General features: G+C 39.3%; 2 protein-coding genes across 3 annotated transcripts in view; both read left to right on the top strand.

Annotated features, from left to right (window-relative positions):
- The first annotated feature begins 200 nt into the window (after positions 1 to 200).
- Positions 201 to 26,645, top strand: part of LOC149096164 (uncharacterized) — a 35,519-nt gene continuing 9,074 nt past the window's right edge. The window contains exons 1-3 of one of the 2 annotated variants that reach the window (XM_089281522.1): positions 203 to 405; positions 2,057 to 2,710; positions 6,104 to 7,018. In XM_089281522.1, the coding sequence (XP_089137648.1) occupies positions 301 to 405; positions 2,057 to 2,710; positions 6,104 to 6,454 (1,110 nt within the window). In that variant the 5' untranslated portion in view covers positions 203 to 300 and the 3' untranslated portion in view covers positions 6,455 to 7,018. Of the gene's footprint in view, positions 406 to 2,056; positions 2,711 to 6,103; positions 7,019 to 26,645 lie in introns of those variants that run through there. The other variant, XM_089281523.1, reaches the window with a different exon arrangement.
- On the top strand, positions 12,335 to 25,888 carry LOC149096165 (uncharacterized). The gene is made up of 3 exons (XM_089281526.1): positions 12,335 to 12,615; positions 19,678 to 20,295; positions 24,946 to 25,888. Exons 1-3 carry the CDS (start codon positions 12,511 to 12,513, stop codon positions 25,297 to 25,299), a joined length of 1,077 nt encoding a protein of 358 aa, XP_089137652.1. The 5' UTR covers positions 12,335 to 12,510; the 3' UTR covers positions 25,300 to 25,888.

Here is a 26,645-nt window from a genome sequence, read left to right as displayed (position 1 = left end):
ATGTGATCTGTCAAGTTTAGCACAAAGTAACCAATCGTTTTGAGAACTGAACACGTGTTAAGAGGAAACGTGTTTCAACGGAGCTCTTATTCCACGCTCAATCTGTGCTGAATCTGTGCTGAAACCACTGTATCTGTTGTGTCTTGTCTAGACAAAAGTAACCAATCCAAACGCTTGGTGACAGATTAAAACAAGCCGAAAGAGAACGTATAAATACAGGAAATTCTCTCTCCTCTTGCAATCGATTTTGATAACTTTGAAGTCAAGTTAGTCCGTAACACGTAGATTGAGCAAACAGAAATGCAAGACATCTTCTCTTTCTCCCTTGTTGCCGTTTTCCTTTTGTTCTTCACACGAACGCACTCGAAGGAACTGCGGTCCAACGATTCGACTTCTACATGTAAGGTAGGTAAGGTCAAAGAGATTCCGTTACAAACTGAGGTTTGTTCGAAGTGAGAACTTGCTTGTTTTAGCGGGAACTTACACTAGATGAGATACATCGATATAGATAGTACTATAGATATACTTAGATGTACTTTCTTTTGGTCAATTCTGTGTTCCCACTTTACATGATTCGTACACAATAATTTTAAGCATCCGCAAAATCAAACTTTTGATTAAATGCTAATCTGTCAAGGCACGTACGGGACCTTTGTACTTCAGGAGTAACTGAAATCTTACACAAGTAATAAAAGGTGTGACGAACAGCACTACACTCTTTTCTTTTTTTTATATTTAAGAACCTTTTTTATAAGAACGTCGAGGCTGAGATTAACCAAAATTTTAAGAACGTATTAAGAACATTTGTCAGGCTGAGAGTCGATTAAGAACGTTTTTATTTTGCTAATCTCTATGTATTATTTGACAAGCATAAAACAAAGGTACTAAAAAATCCACCATGAATAGCCAGAAAGGATGTTTATCTAGCAAATAGCTGGTTTTCACGTGACGTCACTAAAATTCAAACAACAAAACTATTGATCTTCCTGCGATTTTACTTTAATGATGTATAAGAGCAGCTGAAAACTAATATTCATACAAATTTTCGCTCCGAATAGGTTCTTGGTTTTGTGATACACTACGCTTGAATTTCTAAGCTTTTGCGTGACGCGACATTTACATGACGGCCTAGAAAGCTGTCATCATGGTTAAAAAAGTGACTTATTTCGGGGAAGTTGGCTATCTGAACAGTTCATGTCTTAGAAAAAGTATTATTTTAATGTTTTAGAGTTTCTCGAGGGATAAATTCACGCTTTTGTAGCAAAACTCAGTGACAGATGTTTCTGGTGGTTTCCGGCCGCCATGTTGGTGCCCATACGGATGGGCACCAGCATGGCGTCTCCATACTAATTTCTGTAAATTTGGGTAAAAAATTTCTTCGCATATCTCGCATAAGAAAAATTTCTGTGACCAGAATTTTGGCGAGAGTCTTTGCATATTTACCTTCTTTTATTTCCCAGATTCTGGACTTTATCTATTGACCGGTTTTGTTTTTTTTATTTTGATCTATTTTGAATTGCGTGACACTGAAAACCAGCAATAAATGATTTTATGCTCCTTGTGGTCAATGAATCTTTTCAGGCTTCCCGTCAGTTGATAGTAATACGATCTTGCAATTTAACTCCTCGTTATGAGGCGTAGATGAGCTATATTCATCCTTCTTGTCTTAAACATTCAAGGCGAAACCAACTACACTTTTCCCACCCACCCATCCCTGTTTTTCCAGTCAAAACTACTATTAGCACACGTTCGGGTATCCCCTAACCTTTGCTGGGAACAGTTTCATTTAAAGTAAGCTCCATCTGAGTTGGCATAGATTTTACTAAAAATAAACGGCCACTTCGGTGGCCAAAAGATGGCAGGGTGTGTCACGTAATCTTTCTTCCCAGCAAACTGAGCTCAACCAATACAAGGAGCGCGCTTTATAATAATTGAGCGGACTAAATAATACCGGAGCTGCTAACGTTTAGCTCAAAGTTAGTGATTGCAGCAATACACTACTTACTTGAGCAAGGTTGAAGATTCTGAAGATTGACGTTATCTTTTGTTTCAACAGCCGGATCCTTATTCTGGAATGCCAGGAATGCCAGGAATGTCTGGAGTGCCAGGAATACCGGGAACTCCAGGTGCGCCGGGTAGAGATGGCTTCAAAGGAGAGAAGGGCAGCATTGGAAAGCGGGGTTCACAAGGCGCTATAGGAATCCCAGGAAAAATTGGTCCACGGGGCCCTGAAGGACCCAAAGGGGAGGTGGGGAAGAAAGGAGAAATCGGTGAGATGGGAGCAAAAGGAAGTACGGGTATCCCTGGGACCATTGGCCCACGTGGCCAGAAAGGATCCAAAGGAGAGAGAGGTTCAATAGGAACAAAAGGAGGTGCGGGTATCCCTGGAAACACTGGCACACGGGGCTTAAAAGGATCTAAAGGAGATAAAGGTTCGATTGGAACAACGGGAAGTACGGGTATCCCTGGGAACATTGGACCCAGGGGATTTAAAGGATTCAAAGGAGAAAGAGGCTCGATAGGAACAAAAGGAAGTAAGGGTAGCCCTGGAAACATTGGCCCCAGGGGTTCAAAAGGGTCCAAGGGAGAAAATGGCATCGGAACAAAGGGAGAGAAGGGAGATGCAGCAAACATGGACCCAAGACAGAGAGCTAATTGGAAACAGTGCGCATGGCGATCGGAAACGGGTATTGACAACGGTAAAATAAAGGTAAGTCATCATATTTGGATCTATTAAACTTCTTGGCTTACTGACTTGCGGTCAATGAGGAAGTTAAATTCCAGTTGTCCGATTACAGGGCATCTTTCTCTTTTTCTATCCCTCTTGATCGTTGTGTCAGTAGAGGTAGGAAGCTTGGTACCCGTAAAAGCGTTTAAAGCTTATTTCCGTGGTATATGATGGCCAAGTCAGATGTTCGAGCTCAATAGATAATACACAAACAGATGGAAATGACGAAAAGTAATAACCACTTGTGTTCTAGCTATAACTATTAGTCTACACTGCAAATGACAAAATCATCCTTTTCCTCAGACTTGTTGATTGATCGATTGATTTATTCATCAATTTATCGATCGATTGATGGACTGATGGATTAACTGATTGATTGACTGATAGATAGATAGATAGATAGATAGATAGATAGATAGATAGATAGATAGATAGATAGATAGATTGATTGATTGATTGATAGGATTGTACCCTACCTATGTAGACTACGTGTAGTCCCTATTTCGCTTAGTCCGTCGTGCGTGACGCGAAAAAAAAAAAAAAAAAAAACGAAAAAAACCGCGAGAAAAATGTATGGCATGGAATTCTAAGCTTATTAACTGTATCCAATTGAATTCCTAATATTGACGTGCTCTTATTATCGCCTAACGCGGATGATGTGTTAAATGAAGTCGCTCAACACTCAGGTAGCGAGGCAAATACATGCCTTGAGGAGTATATCGATCTTTGTTAATCGAAACTGCCAAAGAACTTGTGAAAAGAAGAATTAAAGCGAAGGGGTCATCTTGCAATTCAACGATTTTTCAGCGCTTATCTGTCGGCGTAAATTTAAATGTTATTACCGGGATTTTAATCGCAGAACTTCAAGCGAGAATTAACATTACGTATTTGAGATATTCAAATGTCGGTGCAGCAGTGTAAATATGCCGTCTAGCCGGTTTGGTCACAGGACTTGATTTTTCTTCTGACAAAAAACGTATCTGAATCAAAACCGAGTGTGTGAAAAATGTGTCGATCACTAAAATTCGGATCACTGTTGAATTCATGAGCGTATAACGTTATATCTGACGGGCATGGATTTCTTGCGCTGCAAGATCATCCAAGTTTGCCGACAACGGAACGTGTCAAGCGGATGCCAGGTTTGCCACATTCAGGAAATTCTGCAAATTTAAGGAGGAAAGATCGAAGGAGGAAGAAACCGAAGGAGGAAGAAACTTCAGAGATAAGATGACTACCGAGTTAGGAGTTGAGTTGAGTTTGAGTTGAGTTTGAGTTGAGTTTGAGTTGAGTTTGAGTTGAGTTTGAGTTGAGTTTAAGTTGAGTTTGAGTTAAGCTTGGGTTAAGTTTGAGATACCGTTTTCTATATTTTTCACTAAAACAAGTTTTAAATGAGCGGTCCAGATCACCTTTTACGGAAAATAAGCAGGTAATTTCACCGGTCAGTATACAAAATGCAGATTGCAGACTGCAGACCGGGTACAAAATGCAGACTAGGTACAAAATGCAGACTGCAGACAGTTATTGGAGGCACAATCAAATTACTATAATTTGGTTGACTGTTGATACATCCTTTTCTTGCACAAAATCGAAAGGTATGTTCAATTCCACCGCAAAGCTCCTTCCATCAGCTGTTTCATTAGCCGGTATATATAGAGCACGAACCGAAATACAAATGTGTCCGTCTGAAAACCGTCTTTGCAAGCCTGGTTTTGCGCACCTCGGTTTGGGGCCAGCCAGTTTCAAATGAGATTTTAGAAACGCACGACAGAAAGAAAGTGCTACGATCTCACTTCGAGAAATTCGAATGCGTAGTTTTCCAATCACACTTCCAAGGGTCTTGGCACGATGGAATGTTAGGAGCTAAGCGCAGACTCGTCATACAACTGTGCAACAACAGGCGTATATGTACATGTTTATCGACTAGTAGAATAAAAACTATCTGAGTCAGGGAAGAATTAGAAACTAGGAGAGAAAGATGTACATAGCTTAAAGGCAGCATTCGACACACGTCTCTGAAACGAAACAAAATTCGTGTCCCAAGCAAAATTCGAACCCGCGTCTCCCAGTATACTAATCGTACCATCGAGGCAACCATGCCGGATACGTGGTCAACTGATTCATCTGAGTAGATAGAACGCGGCTGATCCAAAATGAAATTCATGATCCATTTTTCCGATCTCATTTTTCATGTTTCTACTGTGTGGGATGATTCATCAACGACAATCAACCATTTCGAGGTCAAGCCCTACGTGTTCTCAGGTCAACAAATTCTGAAATTTCTCATACAGATATCGTTCCAGCGAGACGCACAACGAAAAATGAAGGGAAACATTCCTTTATAAATGGCTCTCATACATTTATTCTCAATAACCGGATTCGAGAGAACAGCGGCAATTGAGCCTCTCATTCATTCTCCATCGTTTTCATTTAATCTTTCAAATGGACGGGAGAAAGGCCAAGCTCAGTCAGTTCACGGACTTGTTCTTCGATGATATGATGCTATTGAGCGCAAAATCACTAACACACCTACATTCGGGTTCAAGGTGGAAAGCTTTACCAAACAAAAGACTTGATAAATTTAACTCTTTCCAAAGCCTGTTGGCAGAATCGCAACATCACTAACTGCTACACACTATTCCGACCCTTCGATTTGCTCCGGTTTCAAAGATTTCTATTTCCAGATATTGAGATAGACGGAAGACGTCACACTCCTGTCGCGCCTCCGGGATTCCGCGCGGCAACTTTTTTCTCGCGGATTTCTTTCGCGTCACGAGCGATGTAGAGACTATATTCGTACACTGTTTTTCTATAAGGATCTTGCTTTTCCGGCCAAGGCTGAATATTCTTTTTTTACTGCCCGTTTTAGACTGAAAATATTCTTGTGAATATTCTTAGATCATAGCGCACGACCTGATTTCTGTTTTGGAGTGTATTTGTTGTCTGGTTGGTGTTGAAGTAATTTTGGAGCCAGCCTGCGGGCATTAAAGCCTGATATGACGCACATAACTTATTTCAGAAATGTTATTAGCATCAAACTTACGGCTGGTGATGTTTTTATTGCTTTTTGCCTAGTTTTACCGTTTAAAGAAACGAAGAATATCCTGCATTGTATTTACAAATTTTCAAAACACAAAATTATATTCTTTACAAAATCTCAGCTTCGGGTTTATTCTTAAATTATTCTTAATATTTCGCAAATGCGAGCCTAGATGTTTTTATAAAGTATATTTTTATAAAAAAAAAAAGAGTGTAGTCTACTATCTATGTGGTATTTGAACTTTTGTCTAAACCTCCCTAATTTACGTATGCAGTTATTCCTTTGTAACCTGTATCAGTATTCAAACATCTTTAGTCAATTTTTTTTTACTATTTCAGGAATGCTCTTTCAACAAGCTGCACGACAATACCGCTCTTAGAGTCTCCTACCAGGGAAACGCTCTAGTCCATTCAAATGCCAAATGCAACAGATGGTATTTTAAGTTTAACGGCAATGAATGCAGTGGTCCCTTGCCGATCGACTCAGTCATTTACAACTACTGGCCTGAAGGGCTTCCCCAAATTCTCCGTCATCATTCCTTCGAAGGTTATTGTGAAAACCTCGCACGGGGCACAGTCAGCGTTGAACTCTGGGTAGGCAAGTGCCTTGGTGTCTCACTGGGTGACGCTAACACAGGATGGAAATCAGTGTCCCGGATTATGATTGAAGAAGTACCGCCATCCCAGTAGTGCTGTTTATATTCATAACTGGGAAAGAGATAAGATTAAGCGGTATAAGGGATCAGTGTAAGAACTTGATAGAAATACAGTTGGATTTAATTATTAGATTTAATTAGGGAAAATTCCATATATGCATATCCAAGTTTATATACTGTCCATTGCAACTGTTTGCTCGTGATACAGCCGTGATATACCTGTGATATAACTCGTATTATAACTGTTTGCTAGTAATACGCATAGAAATGTTACTGATATAATACATTGTGAATACATTAATTGCAGAACATGGAAATTTAATCTGTATCTGATCTTGACTGTTCTCTTTGAAAAAAAGTGTATCTTATCGTTGGCTGGCGGCTAAACCTATATTCTATAGATTTTATAGCTACATGTGTTAGTAAAAGCTTTATTGAAAAAGAGAAAAAAAATGAAATAACAGACTGAAGCTATACGGAAGTTATGCGATTTTCCTCGCCCTTATTTTAGTTTCTATTTTTGTAAAATTGTTCATATTATCGATAATTTAGTGAATAGTGCCTCTTAAATAAATAAAATAAAATTTGTTTACTCGTATTTGTGTTTCATTTGCAGAGCACGAAGTCAGTTCTTTGCGCCAGTTCTTTTTCTTTAGTTTGCTATCGTTAACGAAAACACATAACGATTGAGTCATCTTATTTGCTGTCAACTATTCTTTAAACTTGTTTTGGCGTATTCAAAAATTTATTTTCAGATTCTTCGATTTTTGACCCAGAAACTTTATATATACCTCCGAGAGAAGATCAAGGCTGGATTTCGTATGATCGCTATCTAACTACAATCTCTGCCATCATTAGGATCACTACAAAAAAGTTACCGGATCGTCGACATAGAACTAATATCTATCTCGGCGATCGTTGTGAAAACTATCGTTATGATCGCTGAAGAGTATAGTTTTCATTTGATGCCAACGGTCGCTGAATGTTTTTATCCAACCATTGTAGTGATGGCTGCGACCGTTTCAGTGGTGATCATATGGAAACCAACTATTACTTACCGATGTTTTCCCCTTCGATGGCTCAAGCGCGAAGCTGGCGTACCAGAAATCGAAAAGGAAAACGAGGATCTGAAACTTACAATACGGATCGAGAAGACAAGGTTACTATTAAGATATTTATTACATCTCTACTGAGTGTCTGATGGGTTTGAGAAAACATTTAAAGTCACGCGGAATGGTGCCAAGTGACTGACGTACGTGAAAAGAAATACGAGTCAACTGGAAATCATTGTTAAGTCCTTAGCACTGCACGGGTTAAAACACTGCACCAAAATTTTAGGAGCTCGAAATGATTTAGAGGTTAATTTGCTATGTACTTTAGCAAACCTCGGTGATAAATCATAAGATATTTTGGGGTCAAAAGCAGTTTCATATTTCAACAGCCACCCTCACTCAATTGACCAATCACAGCGCACGTTATAACTCACCAGTTAAGAAGATGTTATGGATTATGTTACTTCACATGAGAAACAATATATACTATCTTTGCAGTGGAATGACATGATTTTTCTAAGCTGTAGAAATCATTGTAATTTACCAAACTTGGTTTATATCAGAAATACTTATAGGAACTTTGTTCTGATATCAACGCACTTCCGTTAATTTCACATTAGAGCCAGTGCAAATAAGAATACTTTCTACAAACTTGATTTTCGGGCAGGAAGGGCTTAATATTGAAGAAGCGTTTTCTCAGAGCGATGCGTTGGCAAGTACAAGACAACAAGGAAGTTTTCTCAGTTTGTTTTGTCTCGGTCTATCATCTTCATCTTCCAGTACATGGTGGATCTAGGGGAGGGGCCCGGCCCTCCCCTCCCCCTTATTTTAGGCAAAAGAAGAACAAACAACAGAAAGAAGAAAAGACGGCAGGGCTAGCAAACAAGCAAACAATCCCCCCCACCCCACCCCACCCTTAGCACAAGGCCTGGATCCGCCACTGTCTTCCTTTATCCGAAATCAAAATCCCGATCTTTCCTGACAACAAGAACAAGAAAAATAACCTCCGAGAATGGTCACTCACCTTAAAAAAGTCTTTGCCATCAAGTTTTGTAATCAGTACTGTCTTGAACGCTTCGGGATCAAACTTCTTCGGGGCAAAATGTTGGCGACTAAACGCTGGGATTCAAAAGCAGACCGTTCAAAATTGCTTGTTTATTTTCTGCGTACTTGTCTTAAACATGATTTTAAAGGTGGAATGCCTATTGGGCTCTCAAGTCTCATAGGCCGTTTACTCACGCGCAAAGGACTATGGCGTAGTGATGAAAAAATTAACATGAAACATGGGTCAACGTCTTTATGAAGTTGATGACTAACGCGCGCGAAATAAGCTTTTATTTACGTTTCTCACGTCGCTTTTGTCGACATTTAACCGAAATTGTACTCCGAACGTGAAGGTGCAAAGATTTCTACTTAACAAAATACTTTTTTTAATACTTTTTTTGTAGGGAATGAAAAAAAAAAGGAATTCCCCGAGATTGATTCGGGAGCGGCCCATCTTAACAGTCCGTGTTGCAAAATTTAGACTGCTAAGGGAACCAATCAGATAGAATTTTCCTTTTCATCGCAGACCGTCTTGACGATATTTCCCTACTTTGATTATCTGTACACTGTATATTATCATTTGCAGGGGTTAAATGTTAATGATGTTATCACCAATACAGTAGTATAATAACGCGACATGTTTAACAACTGTTTTTATTTCCCACTGAGTTTAACTCTTGTGGACCTCGATGCGGGACACTTGACAATGTAAATAAGCGTAGGGTTTATAGTTTAGTATGAAATACAATTACCACATTGATTAAAGATTGTTCTTGAGCTTTTAATTGTATCGTTCAAAATGCGTTTTTCGGGAAATTCGAAGATTGAATTTTTAAATCCAAAAACATTATTTTTTTTCCTTTTTTAACTAAAGAGATTAATTCAAGATCACTCGCATCATGGTGCATGACACTGAACAATCCATTCTAAGCAAGTGGTCTTCGGCTTCTCTGATGTTCCATAATTCAAGTGATCTTGAGATAAATGCGTTAATTAGTAAAACACAAAATCCGGTTGGGATTTAAGGATTGAATATTGGATTTTCCCAAATTGAGTTGTTGCATCAATAAGACATGCGTCCCTAACGTTTAATCTATTTTGAGAGCACGCGTAATAAGGAAACCGGATATTACAGACATTTTTTCGTGTCCCTTTGATCTCCGTATTACCCATTGTAGCATTAAATTTCTCAGTTGCTTGTCAACTATCTAGAATCCATAATCTGTAATATTGTCTCCGCTCCAGTCAAATGTCTTGACCCTACACCAGTAGAAATGAACGAAACCATTGCTGCTTCTTTATGCTAGGCAGCCATTCACCGACGACGGAAATCAAGCTAGGAATGGAACCTTGTTCTGACTTTAGAACATACCTTTTTCAGTTATAATTCGGTTAGACTTAATTGAACTTTGCTCCAATTATACGCGACAGCCAGAAAACGAATAAGAAGAGAACAAGAGAAAGTAATTACTGCAATCATAACTATGTAAAGAACTGCAATCATTTACAAACAAATGAAGAACTAGTAGTTACGTTGTTTTAATGTCTGACATCTGTTAAATAAAATAGCTTTGTCGTTGTCCGAGACCAAAGGCTAAAATACCTAATCATCGAAGTCTAAAATACCTTATTCCTCCAACCGAATATCAGTTAAATTAAAGCGGAAGAAGAGTTCAGTTGATTTTTCATAACCTTTGCAGATATTTTTCTCCTTTTAAATACGCAAATTAATCAAAGTATTAGCAAAAAAAAAAAAAAAATAAATTAAAAAAAAAAGAGATTTACTTCAAGAAACTCACGATAACCGTCGCGTGTATTAAGTCGGATTGTTTGCAGTTGGCAAAATTCCCTTGCGCAAGCTAAGACCATCAAAGGGTAAATACCGAATTATAAATAGTCCCTTGTAATACTACCATGAGCTATGGTAAATACCATTAGGAATCTTGACAGTTGACTATAATTTTGTGCCCAATAAAGAGAAATCCGTTAAATAAAAAGCACTGCAGTGTCACATAGGTTAAATAACCAGATATGGGTTAAATACTTTCTGATAAAAAGATTAGAAAATCAAGTTTAGTGTAAAGTAACCAATCATCAGTGTCAAACTGAAACAGAAGATTTGAGTTGAAAGCGTGTCAGCTGAGTTCTCAAACCGCTCTATATATAAGTATGTGTTGAAAGCATTGCATCCGATCTGACAGCTGGCAGCTCATAGCAAAGTCTAAAATAACTAATTCCACGAAATCAGTTTAATTAAAGCGAAAGAAGAGTTCAGCTGATTATACAAAACCTTTGCAAAGTTTTTTTTTTTCTTTTTTCTTTTAAATACGCAGCTTATTTAAAGTATTAGCAAACAAGATTTGAAGATTCACTTGAAGAAACTCGCGATAAAAGTCGCCTGTTTTCAATCGGATTGTTTATTTCCAGCTGGTAAAATTCCTCTGTCGTAGGCCATCGAAGGGTAAATACCGAATTTATTATTTATAGTCTCTTGTAATAATACCATGACATAGGGCGCTTTCCATTCAACCAGAAATTCCGAAATTTTTGAAACGGAGACGAATGGTAGGGAAATTTTCTCGGTAAGGTTCTAGAAAATCCGGAAATTGTTACATTTCCGAAAAGCGAACTATTCAGCCGAAAATTTTGGAAATTCGTGAATGAAAATCAGATGGAACAGAAATTTCCCTATAATTGTTTTTGAAAATTTGGGTATACCTCGCAAGGATGTCAGGCCTTTTTTTCGGAAAGTATGTAAATTCGCAATTTTCTATTTAGCGCTAGTTCTTTTGGCCGCCATCACCACGATCATCCCAGAAAGAAATGTACAAAGATTTATAACGCGTGCAGAGCCATTGTACCACTCATTCAACCCTTTGTTTTGCGACGTTTTCTCTGCCGTTGTGGTGTGTATCAGGTCCCTGTCGTCATGGGCTATAAAATTCACTGTGTCGACGTATCAGTGCACTGTGTGCTTCTATGTTTGCGATTTAAACTCCATTTTATATTTAAATTCCATTTGGTGTCTTGGCAGTTTACAATAATTCTGTGCTAATTCAGGATATCCGTTAGCATTACATGGCATACAGGTTAAATACCCATATATGGCTTAAAGAGTTTCTGATAAAAATATAGAAGATCACACTTAGTCTAAAATAACCAATCTTTTCAACCCGCATTCCACATGAGTGGAATGAATTTCCTGTTTTGCGGGCACAAGCTGACGTGAGGCTATAAAAGGGATTAGCCTGCGTCGTTGTCCAAAGTCTAAACATGACTAATTCCACGAAATCAGTTTAATTAAAGCGGTAAAAAAAGTGCAGTTGATTATCCATAACCTTTGCAGAGTTTTATATTTCTTTTGAGTACGCAAGTTAATTTAAGTATTATCAAGCAAAATTTTGACATTCTCTTGAAAAAACTCAACATAACCGTCGCATGTTTTATGTCGGTCCAAGTGATAAAATTACCCTACCCAAGGCCATCGAAGGGCAAATACCGAATCATAAATAATCCCTTGTAACACTATTACGACATAAAGTAATACCATTAGAAATCTTGGCAGTTTACAATAATTTTGTGCCAATTCAGGATATCCTTCAGCATTGCATTCCAGACATCTTAAATAACCATATATGGTATAAATGTATTCTAACTAAACGATAGAAAAACAAGTTTATTCTAAACTAACCAATCAGTGTAAAATGAAACAGAAGATCTGGGTTGACAGTTTGTCAACTGAACTCTTATACCGAGCTATACATAATTATGCCTTGAAAGCATTGCATATGATCTGTCACGTACAGCTTAAAGCCAATCGTTCCATTCAGATCAGTGGAATAAAATTCTTGTTTTGCAGAGACGAACTGACGCGAAGCAATAAAAGGAGGTCTCCGTCGTGCGTTATCCAAAGATCAGTTTTGCAGTGAAGTGTATAGGAGCAACTTTGCGGAGCGTAGCAAGTTTGCTGCAGTCACGAACAATTGAGCTGAATATGAAAGGTTTCTTCTCTTTCATCCTTATGGTTATTTTCTTGTTGTCCTCGTCATTGACGGACGCCAACAAACTGCAGTCAAACACTTCGACATCCAAATGCAAGGTAGGAAAAAATTAAAGTGTCGTTCAAGAACATTTTCTTTATCACGAACAATTAAATTATTAGCGAGTATGTAGTAGGGACAACCATTGGATCGTTTCTGTAACTTATTTATATGTACGGAGGGTCTTTAACCCCTCCGATTTTCTGAAGAGAATTGTCACTTGGAACTTTCGTGACAAGGAAAATTTTAGTGCCTTTTGTTTTCGGATTGATAAAAATGTTTTGTGAACCGAAAGAAGGTCAGCTATGATTTTTGGAAAGGCAATAAGACATAAGCTTTTTGTAAAATGGACATAAAAACCCTTCAGTTAATGAGTTCGAGAAGACTTAAGTTCCACTCTAAAATGACTGGATAGGTAAAAACTTTAGAGCTCAACATTAACTTACGGAGCTTTAAACACACCCCAGATGGCCGAAAATACCCGCCTGACTGACTGATTGACTGACTGACCGACTGACCGATTGACTGACTGACTGACTGACTGACTGACTGACTGACTGACTTATTGACTGACTAGACAAAATACGATCGCAATAAAGAATCATCTGAACACAGTATTTTTCCGCCAGCCCACCCCTTCGTCCCATGGTAACTTGAACAATATTTAACCAGTGAGAATGGGAACATATATGGATCATTAAAAGCCTAAAATTGCTTTCTTTGTGGTAAACAACATGTCCATGGGATTAAGACGTCATATCGCGGCTACTTAAGTCATGTTTCGTAAACTACCATCGTCTTGAATCTGCGATGCGATCTTGGATTTTTGATGTTTCGAAAACGTCAGAAAACCACCATCAGGAGCCATAATCGGGGACGGAGACCGTAGGTCTTGGGATCCGCGCGCACCTGTGATATGGGACAATATTTCTATTTTCAGAACAAATTGCGCCATCCTGACGACATATATCCGCGCGAATCCACGCACATGTCGTGTGTTCTCGCAAGGATGTTGTCACGTTGCGTGATCAGATGGTGAGAGTTGCGAGATTCTCTTGGGAATATGGCAGGAAATAAGGCAGGGACTAAGAACCAGGGTGCTTATATGTGAGCTAGTGGAAAAGGTGAGTTTTTCAGGGTCGAAAACAAGACAATTTCGCGCTGTAAATAAATAAATAAGCTTATCTGCTCGCGCTAGTTGTAGCGTATGCTTTTGAGTTTGTTCTGTAAAGAAAAGTTAACTTTTGTAAGAGAACAATCTACCCTGGTATCGAGTTAATTTGTGAGTTTCTCAAATCATAATCAAAACCTGTTTTTGATAGTTTCTTATTGTTTCTGCTTGTTTGGCGAGTTTGCAAAAGTTTTTGAAAGGAAAGTCTGACGCGCACAAGCAGCTCATTTGCGTAGTGCAGCGCGTACACTTTCAAGTCCGAGTCAGTGTTGTCAATTGTCAACAAATCTTGACAAAGATTTCTTTCGATATGTTTTCTGCTGAGATTCTGCAACAATTTTCACCAACGCCAACAGGCTACTAACATCATGTGTGTTTCTTCAACATAGTAAAATTTTACACTGCGACAATGAAATAGACAAGGAGTTTTGATAACTCAACCAAGAAATATAAAATCGTTGTTCGAGTTGGCTAAAGAAAGCGTCATCTTAACTTTGCTGATTATTTTTGCTGTATTCACATATTTTCAGCTCGGCTTTTAATATGTTTGCAAACATTTATCAACATTAAACTATTTAAAAATTAGAGGTTTTGTATGAGTTCGATGACGAAAGTGCCGAAGTCCAATTTGTCATGTTTCACTGACTATACAAAACACGCATCGGTGGGCGCTATTACTCATCGACAACAGACAATCTATTGAATTTTTACACAAACAAACCTAAGCAGTATCTACAGACGTTAACTTAATGGGCCTTGATAAAACAACAAGCGTTGCTTAGAATTCAGGTAAAACTCAAACTTGCAATTATTATTATTATTATTATTATTATTATTATTTATTTTTGGTCGCGATAGACTCTGGCGGGTTCCTCGCAAGCGTGTGGCAAGAGGAGCTAGGAAACTTTGAAGTCCTGAAACTCTGCTATAGTCAAATATATCCAACTATTTTTTTTTGCCGTGTCATGAAAAGGCTGTTATTCTTCAACATATGTGAAATTTAGAGTGAAGTAATGTAGAGCTCTTGTAAAAGAAGCAGCGGAACAAAACTTGGTCAGTGATATAAGCTTAAAGTGGGACATATCTCAATTCGACATGTACACTGTCTTACTTCACTCAAACTGGAGCAGCTTACGACGAAAATACTTAAGCAAAACTCCAACACACATAAACGGATTGAATTGTGGGCCAAAAGCATAAAAGATTTCGAAAATTTCGGACGCCATTTCCCCCGCGCGACATCCGCAAAAATCTTCGCAGCGTGTACTCACGAGTGCCGCAGGCGATGGCGCAATTTGTTCTAAAAATAGAAAAATTGTACCATATCATAGGGGCAGCCCCAATACTAGAAATGGCGCGCGCTTACGGTCTCCGTTCCCGATTATGGCTCCTGTTAACATCAAAAAGAAAAAAATAGCTCCGCACTTCGTACTTGTGTGTGCGTAACGTCCTTTTCTGCCTCTTTGAAAACTGGGCTGCTTATTGGAAACGGGCTTCTTTATCCGGATAGGGTGCTGTTCCTTCCCCTTCTTCCTCGCGTTTTTTGCCACCCGATCCCTACTCCTTCCCCGTTCTGACGCCTGCAACGCAGGCTATTTGTGTTAGTGTGTTTAGAAAATAGGTACTGTGCTTAAGGTTATTCTCCAGTATTGCATTGCGCATTCCTACTGCGCATAATTTCACGCGTGATTAGCGCGCGCATTAAAAAATGGCGGCTTTTACTTTACAGCTGGACCTCGCCATAGAGGTAAATCGTCATTTTCTCGAAAACGAGTGTGGTGACCTATCATTTTTTTCTGCCGTTTTGAACTGAGTGATAAATTTCTCTGTGTAAAATAGATATGGACCAATTCTCAGTGTAGAACAAAAAGCAATTGTCGGAAACGTGAATTTAGCAAGCAATCGTGACTACAATCATGGTGCTATTATAAGGATTTATATGGGTATAAACAAGGTGCTTTTGCTCCTAAACGAACACGGGGACCCCTCATTTTTATTTCAAAATTTAAGTTCCTATAATATAAACAAGCAATAGGCAAAGTTTCACAAAAATCTCAGTGCAGGTTCTATTTCAGTTGAATGACCTTAAGCGAGCTCGTTAGCCCCGCTATTACGTCAATCTGTACCGTTGTCGCAGTGTTGCGCCTTTTTTGACGAGAAATATTTGCAGTTGTGAAAGACCTTCAGAGGAAGAGAGCTTTAGAGAGAGAGCTTTGGTTTATTATATGCGAAATAAGAATATCGTGCTACAAAGAATGATACACATTTGAGCTGGAAATTATCAGATGATATTGTTATAGTTTTGTGCTTTGATTGTCATGGTAGGGTTTTGAGTGAGATGTTGTTGACGTTGTTAGCTGTCTCTTTTTTTCTTCTTTGTGCGGCATTGAAGTTGATAAGATCTTGTAAAGAAAAGCAGATGCTGAAAGTAGGAATCTAAGAGGCCTGAATTGACCCGTGTCGATTTTGTCAAAGCACTTAACGTTGTCAACTCCATTAAACACTTTTCAAAGGCAAGTTTTTTAACTTTACTTTAGGACACAATGACATTTGTACAATCACAATTGGAGTAATTCGAGGAGTTTTAATTAGAAAATAGTATTTTAGTTATTTGGAGTAGTATTCTTATCTTGAACTTTAATAATCCCTCTGCAATATTTGTTTTGATATCGAATGTGTTGTGGCAAGTGTATTACCTCGAAGTTTGTTGAAACAAACAAGCTAGTTATTCCGGAAGCCACACACAAGTAATCTTAGATAGTGTTTACGTTTAGAGCGTTTACGTTTAGTTGATATGCGTAGTCATTTCATGCATGCTCTAATTTGCAGAAAATGACGGTCGGATCAGTCACATCAAAAATTGTAGGATTTAGATTGTCATCCACATCATTCGTTTGCCTTATAACATTGCAGTGCATCATTTTTGTCAACCAAAGCATCACTTCATTCCACATTTTGTACTGTGTAACAAATTGTTTCAGTTTTGGCGTGAGAGAAAATTGCAGCGAATTTTCCACAATAAGACACCCGTTGTCCGTAATTGGCGCCACGCGCATCATATTCCAGAACTGATCCTTAAAACGCGATAAGGCATCCTTTGCATTCACAAAACGATTATGAATGGCGATCCTTGACCGATATTGTTCAATCGAGATTTGCATACTAACTGTTGATTTTGAAAAAAGTAACAGCAGGGTGACTGCAAACATTCTTCAAGTGTATTTTTAACAATGCAAATACAATGCAAGTGTAAGGCCGCAGTCTTTTTCAGTTTCTGAGAGTTTCTAACAATCTTTGACAATCCCTGACAATATCCCTCACTTCGAAGTGCTGCCTACATCAATCAGTTCAAGTCAATATAAATTTTGGCCAGCGAGATATTGACTTCCAAAAGTACAATGACTCCTTTCGCTGTTTAGGGCAACCCGCGCCGAACGTTCAGGCCGATAAATTTTAGCTTTCAAAAGCATATCAGCCCCTGTGCAACCTGCACCAACCACAAGCCGAGTCTTGATTTGGCTTGCGTAAGCAAAATAACTCCCGACATGGACACCTGAAGGAATGATAAAAGGAAGCTATCAATTAACAATACAACTGCAACCAATATTTTCAAAACTCACAAGAAAAAATTAGGAAGCTGGATTTTCGATAAATGAAAATGGACTTGCAATTAAGCATAAGCTTAATTACATACAAAATTACGAAGGATACGAAGATAGATTTTCGATACATGCAAACCGACAACGTACCGCATTTCAAAACAAACCATAAAAGAAAAAAGCTTACCTTGGCAACTGAAAGCTGGGAAAATAAAAATGAAGTATCCAAAAACCGATAAATGGTACACAAAAGCAAATCGGTCACCACGAAGGAGGAAGAAAATCCACTCGCACAAGCCAACTAGCACCCAATCCTCTCATTTATAGGATCTAAACTAGTGCCCAGTCATCTCACCCTTTCGATCACGTGACTCTCGTAAACAGGTAAACTCTGTCTGCTAACTTAGTGTGAGCTCCGCACACAGAAAAATGACAGCACGAAGGTGACCTTTTTGTTCCTAAAACAAGAAATTCCAAATTTGGAATAACATGCCTGGCAAAATAAGGTTACAGTAGAAGCAGCAAGCGCCGAAAACAATATTGTCATACCAAATTTTTCCCAGACGAATTTAAGGTATCAGTATAACCCATTTGACCATCCGCGCGCGGTCCGCTCTACCGTTCGTGGCTTTAACAAAAACCCATATAAACCGTATATTTACTGGAAGCTTAATAACTACAGATTATGACCTGACCTGTTTAAAACGGTAAAAATTTACCGTGTTTCGAAAATGTGAAAATATTTATAAAGCTTCACGAACCCATAAATCAAGGTATACGCCCGCTAAATTTAGGTCGGAGAAAACGATTAACATGGCATCCGTTTCTTCACACACTGACCTCAAAAACCGTGTCTCAGATTTTTGGCACATGTGTTTGTTATTATTTTGCAAGAGGATAAAGTTAGAAAAGGGAAAAAAATAGGACTGCCCGCCAAAAAAAGGCATAACTTTTTGATGAAAAGAGTAATCAGAATTCGCAGACACGGTTTTGTCAGCGATCGTTCTGACAACATTCTCTCCGAATTTCAGCCAATTTGGTCCAGGGGCTGCCGACCTGGAACTCGAAATGCACGTACAACTCGCCTATTTTTTACTTTCGAGAAACAGAGAAAAAATAAAATTCGGCGGCATCCAAGTGTTATGAGATTATCACCCCAAGGGAGACACCGCAGAGGAATCAACTTTCTGTATAACAATAGGACTGTGACAGTTAACATAGAACAGGTACAAATTTCCGCTACGGCGCGCGGTAAATTATTCACCAGTGAATAAACCGCTTTTTTATGTGTGAAGTCAGCATTCCAAAGTTAGTAAACGTGAAATTATCTTTTGATTTACCATATTAGCGTTCGAAATTTTACGTATCGGTTGACTAATCTTCAAAATTATGACCATGTCACTGTTAACATGCCGAAGGCCCGTAGAAGGTTCCCGAGAAAAAGCAAGCGTTCAAAGGGAAACGCTGGAGAGGACGTCGTAAAAGGGACTACATCGACTGATGTTGATGCAAAGGCAAAGATACTGGAAGAAATGACAATAGCTGGGTAAGAAAAAAAAATGTTGGACTACTGATTCTAATTTTGTACAATCGATCTGCCTTTCAATTTCGTCCACTTCTCTTCGTCAATCTCCTCTGCTTCGACAGTTTCCTGCAACAGTATTTTAGCGCGGCTTGCGCTCATTTCGGCTTGCTCACTGGCTTCGTGATCGCGATCGTTGTCGCGTTCATCCAGCAATTTTTCTTGATTGTAAAACGAACCCTTTGCCGCTTTCCGCTAATTTAGCGGCCCACTCTTTGTTGAAAGTGTTTTTCGCCTTCTTTGGCCTTCCTTTAACGATGAAAACGAGCAAGATCGCTTTGTCTTCTTCGAAGACATCCGCCACTGATTATGGCGCGCGAATCGCGTGTCAACTCAGCATGATCTTGATGTCATGTGACTTCTTGCCTCGATAATTAATTCATTTGACAGAACTTGTCAACTCTCAATTAAGTCATTAATATGCAAAACAATCTTTCTCGCGCAATAACTAGCGGCAGATATAAGATTTTTTCTTGGAGTTTTTTTTTTTTTTTATCTTAAAGATTACTTTAAGATTTATCCAACCGCTTAAAAAAGTAAAATTACGCAAAATTGCAAAATTTCCCCTTGCTGATACCTCAAGGTAGAGATAAGTTTGGCATGTCGTACTTAAATCGTGAAAAAGCTTTAGAAGGTTATGGTTAGCGTTGGCACTCATTGTTACCCCTTGCCTGAATAGGGTTAAAAATTAAGTTCTTGAGTAACCTGGCAAGGCGAGGCCTTATATTCAACTTATTAACACTGAGGTTTTTTGGTTTTGTTTCAACAGCCATATCATTCTCCTGGAATGCTAGGAATTCCTGGCGTCCCAGGAATACCGGGAACTCCGGGTGTTCCGGGGAGAGATGGCTTCAAAGGAGAGAAGGGCAGCTTCGGAAAGCGGGGATCACAAGGCGCTATAGGAATCCCAGGGAAAATTGGACCACGGGGCCCTGAAGGATCCAAAGGGGAGATAGGAGAAAAAGGAAGTTCAGGTATCCCTGGAAACATTGGCCCCAAGGGTTTAAAAGGATCCAAAGGAGAAAATGGAACGCTGGGAACAGAAGGAAGTGCGGGTATCCCTGGGAACATTGGCCCACGCGGCTTAAAAGGATCCAAAGGAAATAAAGGTTCCATGGGAACCAAAGGAAGTGCAGGTATCCCTGGGAACGTTGGCCCCAGGGGCCCGAAGGGGTTCAAAGGCGAAAGAGGTTTGATGGGAACAAAGGGAAGTACGGGTATCCCTGGAAACATCGGCCCCAGGGGCTCAAAAGGGTCAAAAGGAGAAAATGGCCTCGGAACAAAGGGAGAGAAAGGAGACGCAGCAAACATGGACCCAAGACAGAGAGCTAATTGGAAACAATGTGCATGGCGAGGAGGAACGGAAACTGATAGCGGTAAAGTAAAAGTAAGATGGTCCAGCTGAATATAATAATACAAAAACAAATGGAAACGCTCCCCGAGATGACGAAAAACAGCATCTTGTCTTTTGACTATAACTCTGTCAGTCTACACTGCAAATTAATGCTGAAATTGAAGTCCTTTTTCTTTAACTTGTTGATTGATTGATTGATGAATGGATTGATTGATTAATTGATAGATTAATGGATTGAATGATTGACTGACTGACTGACTAACTGACTGACTGACTGACTGACTGATTGATTGATTGATTGATTGATTGATTGATAGGACTGCACCCTACCTAGGAAGATGGTATAGTCCGTCGTGCATGACGCGAAAAAAAAAAGTCGCCAGAATATAAATGGCCGCGGCAACCCCTGGGAGCGAGAAGCGCGAAAGGAGAGACTACGGACAAAGACAGAGAGTTTGACCTTTCATGGCCGAGTGATTTTTTTGATGCGAATTTCTAAGCTTATTAACTGTATCCAATAGAATTCCTAATCTTAACAACTGCTCATTATCGCCTAGCCCCAGGAGAAGTGTTGAAAAAAATCGCTCTACACTTCAAGTAGTGAGGCAAAAATATGGGTCCTTCTTTCTTGCCACCCGAAGAGCCTGCCCTCAGGCTACGTTAAGCGAAACTGCTAAAGAAGTTGTTAAGAGAAGGAGGCGAAGAGTCCGTCTTGCAAAGAGTGTTGCTGTCTCTATGGGTGTAAAGTTAAAAGTTATTACGGAGATTTCGAACGCAGAATTTCACCCGAGAAGTTACATTATGTGTTTGTGCAAGAGATTATCAAGGTAAGAGAGTGAATCTCCCATATAGGTCTTCTAACTAAGGTAATCCCTCTTAAGTTATTTTTAGACATTGTACCCAGTTCTTCCCGTGATGCTACTCGCGCGATGGGTGGACAGCCGAAGCGATTTCCTCGAAACCACCTGAGACGAAATGGCGAGAACTTCATTTAATATGTTTTGATTTCGTTTCAGACCAGAGATGTTTTCCGCACTCTCAGCCGTCTTTTTGTTCAGCCGGGCTTTCGTTTGTTTTGTGCTCGTTTGGCTGTTCATCATTTGGCTGTTTGTTCGGGTTTAGGAAGTTTAATTAAGCAAACTTTAACGACAACGGCAACGAGTACAATGAACGTGTAAGCGTGCGTTATAATTCTTTGTTCATTTCTTTGCCGTTGTTTACCAAAGGTCACAAAGCAACAACGTAAAATAGCCACATTCTGCATATTTGAGAGAACGTGAACTATACGACGACCAATTTTTAAAATTTCTTTTTCGAATTTTGACGCTGTCTTACATATTCTGTTTGAAATATTTCTGACTGTATAGACAAACTGAACGAATCTAGTTCTCGCGAGATTTGTAGATTGAATATTAAGTCGTTTTTTAATCCATGTCGCCTTCGGCGTTGTTGTCGTTGCTGCTTAAACTGCTTTTGCTACTTGGGCAGCGAGCGTCTTCCCACACTTTCGACCATCTGTTTGTTCGGTTGCCCAGCTTGTGTTCCGGCGTTTGTTTGCTTTGCTTTCGTTTGTCTACTCATTTCTCCACCGTTCATTCAGTTGTTATTGTTTGTGCAGGGGACATCCGCCTCTTATTTAAACCCCAGGTAAAGTTTCGAAATGTATTAAAACATACCGAGAGCCGAAGCTCCTTTGCTTGAATTGTAATAAAAATGTCAAAGAAGACATCCTTACAGCGTTGGAGGTTTTCCTTTGCTTTGAAACGAAACCAACCGAAACATAAACAGATCCTCTAAGAAAACATCTACAAAACGGGCGAGTAATATCCGCGTAAGAACTGGGTACAATGTCTAAAAATAACTTAAGAGGGATTACCTTAGTTAGAGGACCTATATGAAGGATTCACTCTCTTACCTTGATAATCTCTTGGTTTTAGATGTTCAAAAGAGCAGGAATGTAAAAATTTCCTCTGGGCCGGTTTGGTCACAGAACTTGGTTTCTCTTCCGACAGAAAGACGCATCTGAATCAAAACCAAGGGTGTGGCAAATGTGTCACTAAAATTCGGATCACTGTTGAATTCAAGAGGTACTGGGTGCGCGTACACATGGAGTTTCTCCTCGAGTGTTCAACTTGATATCTCACGAGTGGGCCCAGCTAAAGAGTGAAATATAAAGTTGAACACAAGTACAGTAGAGAAATTCCATATCTACAAGCAGCCATGCATTATTTTGTTTATTATATAAACATACTAGTGACTACTCTTCTGATGATTTTCCGAGGATTTCCGAACACTTTCTGAAGATGTTCGAAGATTCTCCAAAAGTTGTCCGAAGGCCAGACAAACGTTTCCGAACATTTTCCGAACTTTTCCGAAAATTACTGAAGATTTCCGAAAATAACCGAAGATTTCCGAGGCAGATGCGACGATGTTTCGATCATACAGCAACACGTCTAAGTACAGTTTAAGGGATTATCTAACCAAAGCAGTGGTGATCTTTTCACTTGTGAGCGTGTGAAATAACATTATTTTCACGTGCAAAGATATCTTGTTTAAGCGCGAAGGCTAACCTGGTATTTTACCCGAGGGGGGTACTCCCTTAAATGGCCTATAGAGATGTGTGTGCGGCCCCAAGCGGTATGGTTTTTCAGCCGTTTTGGTGATAAATAGGGCATCGATTTTGGCAATTTTGGTTAAAAATAGGGTATGGTTTTTGCATTCTAATCTTGCATTGGGTGTGTTTTTTAAGAAGAAGCTAATTTGTCATCTTTATCAATTAGACGATCAACAAAAGCCCATCGTAATCTATGTCTAGGGCAACTGTACCAGCCGCAACGGTCATTAATGGGAATCTATTTTTTTTTTTGTCAGGTCATAGGGTAGGGAAGGGAAAATCGCAGATTTTGGTCACAAATAGGGTAAGGCTTTTGGGAAGTGGGCCGCACAATACCACCCAATTTTCCTGGGAGTATCCCCCCATGGGGTATTGTATCACTGGTGTTTACATGATGGTAATATTATATCTGACGGGAGTGGATTTCTTGCACCGCAAGATCTTCCCGCAGCTTTGATGACATGGTTGCCGATAACGGAACGTTTCAAGCGAATATCCGGCTTGCCACTTTTAGGAAATTCTGGAAATTTAAGCAAGAAAGAATCTTCAACGGAAGAATCTTCAACGGTTCGACAGTCCATAACTTATGTTTTATATTATTTTGTTTAGTAAGCATATTGAAAACAAATTAGGTTTATATATACATGTTAATCGACTAGTAGAATAAAACCTTTTTGAGTCAGGAAAGCATTAGAAACAATAAGAGAAAGATGCACATAACTTACAGGCGGCTTTCGACATAGGATAGGCTCGTCTCGAGCAGGAATCGAACTCGCGTCTCCCCGTATATTAGCCGGGCGTGGTATCCGTTACACAGGGTGTCGTGACATCTACTACACCGGGTGCAGTGATATTCACCACACCATCGAGGCAACCACACTGGATACGTGGCAGCTGATTGATCTAGGCAGATAGAACGCAACCAATCCAAGGGAAATTTCATGATGCATTTTTCCGATTTCATTTTTCATGTTTCTACCGTCTGCGATGATTCATCAGTGACAATTAACCATTTTGATGCCAGGCCCTACGTGTTCTCATGTCCACAAATTCTGAAATTCCTCCTACAGATATCGCTCCGGTGAGACGCACAACGAAAACTGAAGCGAAACATTCCTTTATAAAGGGCTTTCATACATTTAGTCTCGATAACCAGATCCGAGAGAACAGCATCAATCGATCCTTTTATGCATTCTGCATCGTTTTCATTCAATCTTTCAAATGGACGGCAGACAGGCCAAACTCAGTCAGTTCACTGACTTGTTCTTCGATGATATGATGCTATTGAGCAGCAAAATCATCGACACACTCACGGCGGAAAGCTTTACCAAACAAAACACTTAATAAATTAAACTCTTTCCAAAGTCTGTCGGCAGAATCACAACAAGAAGTCAGACTCCTTTCACGCACCAAGGACTTCGCGCGGCAACTTTTTTCTCGCGGTTTTCTTTCGCTTCACGAGCGATGGAGAGGCCATATTCGTACACTGTTTTTCTATAAGGGTCTTGCTTTTCCGGTCAAGGCTGAATACTGTTATTTTTCTGCCGGCTATAGGTGTTGAAATATTCTTGTGAATATTCTTAGGTCATAGTGTAGGATCTGATTTCTGTTTTGGAATGTATTTGTTGTCTGGTTGGTGTTGAAGTAATTTTGGAGCCAGCCTGCGGGCATTGAAGCGTGATATGACGCACATAGTACCACATACCTTATTTCAGAAATGCTACTAGCGTCGAACATAAGGCTAGCGCTTTTTCCTTTTGGCCGGCTAGTTTTACCGTTTAGAGAAACGAAGAATTTTATACGGCTTAGTCTAAAACATATCATTGTATTGTATTTATACAATTTCAACGCACAAAATTATGTTCCTTTCACAACCTTAGCCTCGGGTTTATTCTTAAATATTTCGCAAATTTCAGCCTCGATATTTTTATAAAATATAAAAAGGGTGTAGTCTACTATATATATGGTATTACAACTCTTGTCTAAATCTCCCTAATTTATGCAATTATTCCTTTGTAAGCTGTATCAGTATTCACTCGTCTTCAGTCACTTTTGTTCTACTATTTCAGGAATGCTCTTTCAACAAGCTGCACGACAACACCGCTCTTAGAGTCTCCTACCAGGGAAACACTTTTGTCTACTCAGATGGCAAATGCAACAGATGGTATTTTAAGTTTAACGGCAATGAATGTAGTGGTCCCTTGCCGATCGACTCAGTCGTTTACAATGATTGGAATGGAGACCCGCTTTCTAGTATTCTCCGTAATCATTTCTTCGAAGGTTATTGTGAGAATCTCGCACGGGGCACAGTAAGCGTTCAACTCTGGGTGGGCAAGTGCCCTCGTAAATCACTGGGTGACTCTTCCACAGGATGGAATTCAGTGTCCCGGATTATGATTGAAGAAGTACCGCCATCCCAGTAGTGCTGTTTATATTCATAACTGGGAAGAAGTGTAGTTTAAGCGGTATAAGGGATCAGTGTGAGAACTTGATAGAAATGCAGTTGGATTTAATTATTAGATTTAATTAGGAAAAAATTCCATATATGCATAGCCAAGTTTATATACTGTCCATTACAACTGTTCGTTCGTGATGCAGCCGTGATGTAACTGTGATATAACTCGTGATATAACTGTTTGCTCGTGATACGCATAGAAATGTTGCTGATATAATACATTGTAAAATACATTTATTGCAGAACATGAAAAGTTTAATCTGTATCTGATCTTGACTGTTCTCTTTGAAGAAAAGTGTATCTTAACGTTGTGTAGTGTCTAAACCTATATTCTACAAATTTTTATAGCTACATGTGTTAGTAAAATCTTTATTGAAAAAGAAAAAAACAAATGAAATAACAGACTACTAGAAAAAACTTATGCGAAAGTTATGCAATTTTCCTCGCCCTTATTTCAGATACTATTTGTGCAAAATTGTGCATAGTGTTAACACTTTACTGGACGGTGGCTCCTAAATAGATAAAATAAATCTATAAATAAAATTTGTTTACTCTTATTTCTGGTTCATTTACAGAGCACGAACCCAGTTCTTAGCGATAGTTCTTTTTCTTAAGTTTGCTATCGGTAACAAAAACTCCGAATAACCAAGTCATCATATTCGCTGTCAATTATTCTTTAAACTTGTTTTGGCGTATTCAGATAGTTTATTTTTGAATTCTTCGATTTTTGACGCAGAGACGATCAAGGCTGGATTCCATATGATCGATATCGAGCTACAATCGCTGCCATTATTGGGATCGCTACAAAAAAGTTACCGGATCGTCGACATAGAACTAGTATCTATCTCAGCGATCGTTGTCGGTTCAACGATTGCTATAATCTCTGGCTGTGAGTGTTTCGGTAGCGATCATATGGAAACCAGCCATCACCAACCGATGTTTTCCCCGTCGATTTATGGTCCGACTAAGCGCGAAGTCCGCTTGCCATAAGTCGAAGGAAATAAAAAAAGGATCTGTAACTTGCAACACAGACCGAGAAGATGAAATGAGTCAGATATTTATTATATCTTCAAATGATTGACATACGTCAAAAGCAAAAAGGAGTCAATTGCATACCGTTGCTAAGTCGTTAGGGACCGTTCATTTTTTATAAGGTAGGGGGGGCTGGTGGGATTTGGGGGGGGGCATGCGAAAAAAAATGGCTTTCGAGGGGGGGCCATCCCAAAAAAATAAGGGAAAAGGGGGGGGGGGGTCACGTGAAATATTTTAGTAAAACTTTAAAATGGCATAATGTTTGAATATCAAAAAAATTGC

Source organism: Orbicella faveolata, unplaced genomic scaffold, assembly GCF_042242905.1.
Source record: "Orbicella faveolata isolate gen_17 unplaced genomic scaffold, um_ofav_v1 contig_48, whole genome shotgun sequence".
In the NCBI taxonomy this organism is placed as follows: domain Eukaryota; kingdom Metazoa; phylum Cnidaria; class Anthozoa; order Scleractinia; family Merulinidae; genus Orbicella; species Orbicella faveolata.
Note: the sequence above shows the minus strand (reverse complement) of the source record. Positions and strands in the feature narration are given on the sequence as shown.

Coding starts and splice junctions, on each gene's coding strand:
- LOC149096165 (XM_089281526.1), top strand. CDS start 12,511: ATGAAAGGTTTCTTCTCTTTCATCCTTATGGTTATTTTCTTGTTGTCC. Junction 12,616..19,677: donor CTTCGACATCCAAATGCAAG/GTAGGAAAAAAT, acceptor TTGTTTCAACAG/CCATATCATTCTCCTGGAAT. Junction 20,296..24,945: donor CTGATAGCGGTAAAGTAAAA/GTAAGATGGTCC, acceptor CTACTATTTCAG/GAATGCTCTTTCAACAAGCT.